Source organism: Rhagoletis zephyria, unplaced genomic scaffold, assembly GCF_001687245.7.
Source record: "Rhagoletis zephyria isolate East Lansing unplaced genomic scaffold, Rhagoletis_zephyria_1.1 Rzeph_scaffold_04490, whole genome shotgun sequence".
In the NCBI taxonomy this organism is placed as follows: domain Eukaryota; kingdom Metazoa; phylum Arthropoda; class Insecta; order Diptera; family Tephritidae; genus Rhagoletis; species Rhagoletis zephyria.
The window spans coordinates 35,645-42,254 of record NW_016161573.1 but is presented as its reverse complement, the minus strand read 5'-3'; the positions used below and the strand labels follow the sequence as shown (position 1 = coordinate 42,254).

General features: G+C 41.1%; 1 protein-coding gene across 2 annotated transcripts in view; it reads right to left on the bottom strand.

Moving 5' to 3' along the window:
• Window positions 1–218: 218 nt before the first annotated feature.
• br (broad-complex core protein) overlaps window positions 219–6,610 on the bottom strand; it is a 39,368-nt gene continuing 32,976 nt past the window's right edge. Inside the window, exon 7 of one of the 2 annotated variants that reach the window (XM_017626222.1) lies at window positions 219–3,160. In XM_017626222.1, the coding sequence (XP_017481711.1) occupies window positions 1,827–3,160 (1,334 nt within the window). In that variant the 3' untranslated portion in view covers window positions 219–1,826. Of the gene's footprint in view, window positions 3,161–3,541; window positions 6,592–6,610 lie in introns of those variants that run through there. The other variant, XM_017626223.1, reaches the window with a different exon arrangement.

Sequence of the window (6,610 nt, the reverse complement as noted above, 5' to 3'; positions counted from 1 at the left end):
AAGAACTAGTAGGTAAACGCTTACATACATTGGCTATATATGTATATGTAGGTAAGGATTGATTCTGGTATGTTTTTGTGTATATGTACATACATATTTATACATATGATTTTTACATTGTTTTTGTAAAACATTAAAGATAAAAAACAAAACATTTCTGCTTACAAGTAGTTATACATTCACAGATGCAATTATTATTATTGTTGTTGTTGTTGTTGTTGTTGTAACATGTTCAATATTCATAAATATGTATCAAATTGAAAATACACAAATAGTCCACTAAAATGGTGAGCATGCGTATGCATATGCTAGTATGTTATGTGTGTCACATTAGGGTGGCTACTCTGCAGGGCATACCACCATTGTGCGCTCGTATCGGAGGCGTTAACACGTAACGGTAGAATTTTTTTAAATTTTTTTTTTTGCATTTTTGCATATTTTTTTTTTTTTTAATTTATTCTTCTTATAAATGAGAAAACATAATACTAAAACTAATCTTGTATTGTCAACAAATAAAAATTGCACATCTCATTATTATCAATCTACCTATGCATTAGTTAGAGTGTGTAGGTGTGTGTGTGTATGTATTTAAGTGTATGTTGTTAGTTATTTTTTATTTCGATTTATTGTTGTAAAATAGTTTACTGCAGCATCCTTTTCTACACCTATGTATGCATGTTTGTATGTATGTGTAAATGTTTTCTCCTGCCAAAGTAAAAGTGTAAAAAGAAAAACAAAAAATCTAATTCACCTAACAGTCTTCAATTTTATTCAAATTCTACCCCGGCTCACTTATTTCACGCGCAAAACTTATTTTTTTATGTGTTATTTATTTTTTTTTTTAATTTATTATCCCAAACCACACACAAATAAATTTCGTCTAGGCCTTTGTGCCTCACCTTAAGATTTCTTCTTGTTGGTCAGTTCGTTTGCGCATACTGTGGGAGAGTATGAGCGAACCATCAAATAAGTAGTAGATCAGTCCTTCTAAATACCCGCTCGTGTGTGTGTGTGTGTGTGTGTGATTGCATGTAAGACTGTGTAAATTAGGCTAAGATTTCCCATAGTATGTGTGCACAATGTTGGCCCCACCAAAAAGTACACTTCCATGCATACATACTTGTGCATTTTTAAAAAAGTCAGTGATGTTGTACATCGAAAAGTAATGTTTTGTTCGTAAAACTCAAAAAATAGATGTAAAAAATCACAGTTTTGCATTCTTGCCTTTTTTTTTTTCAATTTAACAGTTTTTTGTTTCTCGCTTTTCTTTTTAATTTGCCATTCGTACGCTGGCTTATATTTTCTCAGTTTGTTTCTCTCTCTTTTAGCTCGTTTAACTGTGGGAGGGTCGGTCGGTCTCTCGCTTTGTGTCGAACTAAGTATTTTTTTCCGCTGCTAAGAGTCTCAGCTCAAATTTTCACTTTTTGGTCACATTTATTTATTTATTTATTTTTTTGTTTTTTCTTGGTCACTTTATCGGTACGATCGGTTTTTGTCGGTTTGTTGCTTTAGTTTGCTGGTGGCTTTTACCACATTCGATACTGCGCTGCTCAGTGCTCCAGTAAATTCATGCGCTCATAGTGTTCGCCACCACTGCCTGCTCCCCCACCACCGCCACTCGCACTGCCGTAGTGTTCCATTTGTGTGAGATCTACGGTCGGCGGCAGTTGATGTCCGTACGGCATGTCAACCATTGTAGGGACGGGCATGGCTCCTTGTCCCATCGCAGACAGCGGGCTCATGCTGGCCGAAAGAGCGGGCGGCGGGGGCGGCTGTGGCGTGTTCAGAGCAACATGGAAGAGCTGCTGCAGCAGGTGATGTTGATCTTATAAGAAATCCATGCAGGGCTTCACCATATTGGGTGAAGACTGCTGCTGGCCGGCGTGTGAAAGTTGCACTGTGGGGCCAGCACCGCTGCCGCCACCACCTGCCACCGCTGCTGCGCCCACTATCGGTGAGAGTAAGAGTTCTGCTGCGGCGGCGGCTGCTGCAGCCGCTGCTGCCACTGCGTTGCCATTGCCGCCCGCGCCGACGCCGTTATTGGCAACTGCTGCGGCACTCAGCGAGCTGAGCGACTGATGCAATCGACTGCTGGGGCTGCTGCCCGCCACGCCGCCGCCCACTGCACTGCTGTGGTGGAAATACGAGTGGTGGTTCTTTTGCCGGCGGTGGTAGATGCTCTTGTGATTGTTGAGGCTGTTCAGCGTACGAAACACTTTGTGGCACAGATTGCAGACGGCGTTGTTGAGTGGCTGGAGGTGTTGTTGCTCCTTGTGCCGCTTCAGCGTCAGCTTGGTGCTGAGCAGTTTGCCGCACACGTCACATCGGTGGCAGGCGTTCAGTGGCAACGGCAACAGCAGCCGGCTGCTACCGCCAACCATGTCACCACCGCGCGTCGAGGAGAGTATGCCAGCTGCGGAGCCGGCCGAGCCGCGGCCGGTGGGCGATGGCGACAGCGAGGAGCGTCGGTGGTGCAACAGGTGGTGATGATCCATGGGCGAGCCGGTGCGCGACATGTGATGGTGGTGGTGGGCGGCAGACACAGCCAGATCGTGATGGGCGTGTAGGTGGTGGGATGGCAACATGCCGAGCGACAATTGTTGGTGGCCGAAATGTGGATGCTGGTGGCTGTGATGCGGCGACGGTGGTTTCATGTGTTGCGGCGGCGGTAGTGGCGGTGGTGTGGACGCAATCACAGAAGATGGCGACGAAGCGGTCGAGTGATGGGCGTGTATGTGGTGCGATTGTTCGCTGGCGGGACGCTTTGGCATGCGGTGTTCGGGCGAGTGCGGGCTGCAGGCGGTGGTCGTCAAACGGTCCGGGTCGCGTTCGTTGCGCAAGTGGTGGGCGAACAATTGTTGTTGCTGCTGATGATGATGCTGTTGCTGTTGCTGTTGGTGATGCGGCGAGGATGATTGCTGCTGTTGGTGGTGGTGATGATGGAGGTGTTGGTGTTGTTGTTGTTGCTGCTGCTGTTGATGATGGCTATGGAACTGGTGAGTTATGCTGGTAGCAGTGCCTGTGGCTGTGGTGTTGTTGGTGGTGGTGGTGGTGTTGGTGGTGGTGGTGGAGGAATGGTGGAGTTGTTCATGTTGAAGTTTTTGGTTGCTACTACTACTTGCATTAGGACTGACGCCGCCAAGCAGGTTGGTACTTCCACCTATATGACATATAGGAAGAGAAGAAAAAAAGAGACAATAGTGACTTTGTTTGCTTGCTAACATTTTTCTAACATTGTTTTTGTTTTTAGTTATTTGCTTGTATTTAATTTTGTTTCTTGTTTTGTTTTGTTTTTTTTTTTGGTTTTCTTGGGTTTAGTATTTCTGTTTTGTTTTGTTTTCTTTTGCTTAGTTGGTTTGCTCGTTTTTGGTTTTATGTATGTAGGTGTGTCCGTGTACTCAACGTCCATGTGACAGTGTGTTCGTTATGTTTGTAGTGCTCTACATATGTATGTCACTCGGTGTACAACAGTTCGGTTTTTTTTTTGGTTTGAGAACAAATCTCGTGCGTGTCGCGTGAGTGTGTTTTCGGGTTTTTTTGTTTTGTTTTTTGTGTTTAAATGTCTTTGTACACTAACAAATCCAGGCTCAAAAATGTATCATTAGAATTTTGTAATAAATCAATTTCGATATGAGAAATGCGAACCAAATGTTCAAACGTTTAACTGTTCTGTTGCTGTTGTTCTTGTTGTTGAAAAATTCTCTTACTTCTTACTTTACTTTTGTATCAACAAGCCAAATAATTTGTTATGGCAGTAAATCGTTGGTCTTCTTCTTCGATATTGGAGTTAAGGCTTAGAAGTGGTTAGAATATATTCGGGGATCGGGTTCTGCATTTCGTTTCAAACTCATACACATACAAACGCAAAGCATGATGAGAAGAAAACGTTGTGGTGGCAATATGATAGGTATCTGGTACGCCAATTGGAGTACCAGTCGCCTTTCCATTGCTCGCGACAGCGCTCTCTCCTCTCCTCGCTCTCGTGGCATAAGCTAGCGGAGGACTGCGCGTCCCAATGTCATTGGAACCAATTGCTATAACTGTTGCTTATCCGTTTGCGACCGAGCGTGAGTTACGTTGCGCGGCTAAATTTTGTAGCCACGATTGTTGGAATTTCGAAACAAAAACGTAAGATAAACAAAACATGCTTTGTGCTCCAGTACGGGATTTCAACGAGATTTTCGTTTTTATAAGCGCGATTTGCGAAAAAAAATTCATTAATTTTTTCTGTTATTTTTTTTATAAAATTTTTCTGCGTTGCCTTTTTGGCGAAAACTTTCGAATTGTTTTATTGTAATTTTGAAACATTTTTGGCCTGATTGATTTGTAGTTTATGTTTTGATTTAATTTCTTTATACCTTTTTCAAATTTTCTTTGCTTTTTTTCTGTTAAGCTTTTAAAGTTTTTTGTCACTAGTGTCTCTTTTGATGCTTCTCTTCGCTTTATTATTTGATTTGGTTTATTTTTTTTTTTTGTCGAGGGGAAGTAGACCAACCTGCAACCCACCAAGCTTGAGTGGTAAAATAATGCGCGGCTATTTCGATCCGCTGGATCTCGGACGCATAGCTGATTAGGTGGGTGCGGGGTGGATTGCGGTTGTGATGGTGGTGGTAGTAGTAGTAGTAGTAGTTTTTGTGGCGGTAACGGCATCAGTGAAAGGCACTGGGGCGTGTGTGTGGGAGAGGTTTGGATGGCGAGGCAGAGGGTTCAGGGTAATGTGTTGTAGTTGGCGATTTTCGGGGTTTCACTTAAATTTTAATTTTTTTTTTACTTTTGATTTTCGAAACTAATAATTTAAATGCATAGGTAAAAAAAAAAAATTATAAAATTTTTTAAAATAAAATAATTTAGTTTTAGTTTAAGTCCAATTGAAATTTATGTTTGGGTAATTCGTTGATGAGTGTGTGAACAATGAGATATGTATGTATGCTGCTGATTTGTTGCTGCTTGATTGGTTGCATTCATGACAGTGTTTTTTTTTTTCTAATTTGTAGCCTCAACTATGCACTGCACGCACTGCTCTGCGCGATTTCAAAGATTTCAAAATAAATCGCTATACCAATTGGTTCCAGAGCACGACCACACGACTGTGATAGCGAAAACACACATACTTATACACATATTATATGGACTATTTGTATACTTTCAACACATACCTGTGACATACATTACGTTACATACAAAATATCCAGAAACTGTAGTTTTGTTTTGTTTTTTTGTTTTTCATTTATGAACTTTAAAAATATTTAATTATACATATTGTATTATTTTTTAAAACATAACATTTTTTGTGTAGACTAATAAGTATGCACGAATATGCGATTCTAAACAAAATGCTTTATTCGCTAACTAAGTACTAGATTAACAATACGTTTATATGTATATATATATATACATATGTAGATATATCTGTATATGTAAATTTAAATATATGAATATGTTTATTAGTAAACGATTTTTATTAAAAACGAACACAACTGAAGTAAAAAGTATCTCAATCGCTCATAAAATGCCTTAATCTAGCAAAATACAATGTATGTATGTATGTATGTGGTGAATTATTGATAGATATATGTATCTAAAATCTAAGTTATTTACATGCTATGATTATACCGTTAACTTTCTCCCTCAATTCGGCGCGTCACCGTCAGTAACGCACGCTTGCGCTCACCTGATCGGTCGGTGGTCGTTCGATCGGCTGGTCGTTTGGCTGGTCGGTCGGTCGGTCGGTCGTTCGGCCCTCCAATTTTACGTACACAAGCATGGCTATGCATACATTCCCAATTATTCCTAAACACTTTTTTTTTTTGATATAAAAAATTCATAGCAAATAGGCGGATTAAAACTATCTAAGGCGTTATTTCTGTTGTAAGTTTGAGAACATTAAAGCTATTTTAGGGATCGCACCTTCGTTTACACTAAAACTGTTCATCTGCACGCTTGCGCTGGCCAATTAAGTAGGTTGTGTTGTGGTGCATCACTTCATCACTTTCATTTATTTCCCCTACTCTTCTTGTCTGTACGCGCTCTATCTATCTATTTCTGAAAGCTCGTGCGATCTCCCACATCATATACTCGTTATGTATCCTCTCTCTGTTTTTTCTGCTACTATGTACATATTTATGTATGTAAGTATGTAAAGTATATATGTATATACAAACAAGTTTAAATTTTGTCGCGCTTGCGTCCAAACCTAACTTAAGCCTACTTATTTAGCCATCGTAACGGTCTAATAAATTTACTCCCTATATATGTAAGTATGTTAACGAGCACCTGAAAACATAACAATTTCACCACAATCGCTTCTAACGTCTACCCCCCTCCTTGCGCTTGTGTAGTTGGCCCGCCCGTTGCGTTTGCTTAAAAATTTACATTGGTCAGGTAGTCAAAGTACATGAAACCCTATGAGGATGAACGATGGTTCACCGACGAATAGTAGGGGTTGTGCATAACGGCCACGCCGGCCATACCCGGCGACTGTGTCACATCCGCGCCGCTTCCGATCTCCTGTTTCGGCTGTTTCAGATTTCGATGATAGATACTCTTGTGGTTGCGCAGGCTGTTCAGCGAGCTGTAGACGCGCTTGCAAATGTTGCAGNCTCTTCTTGTC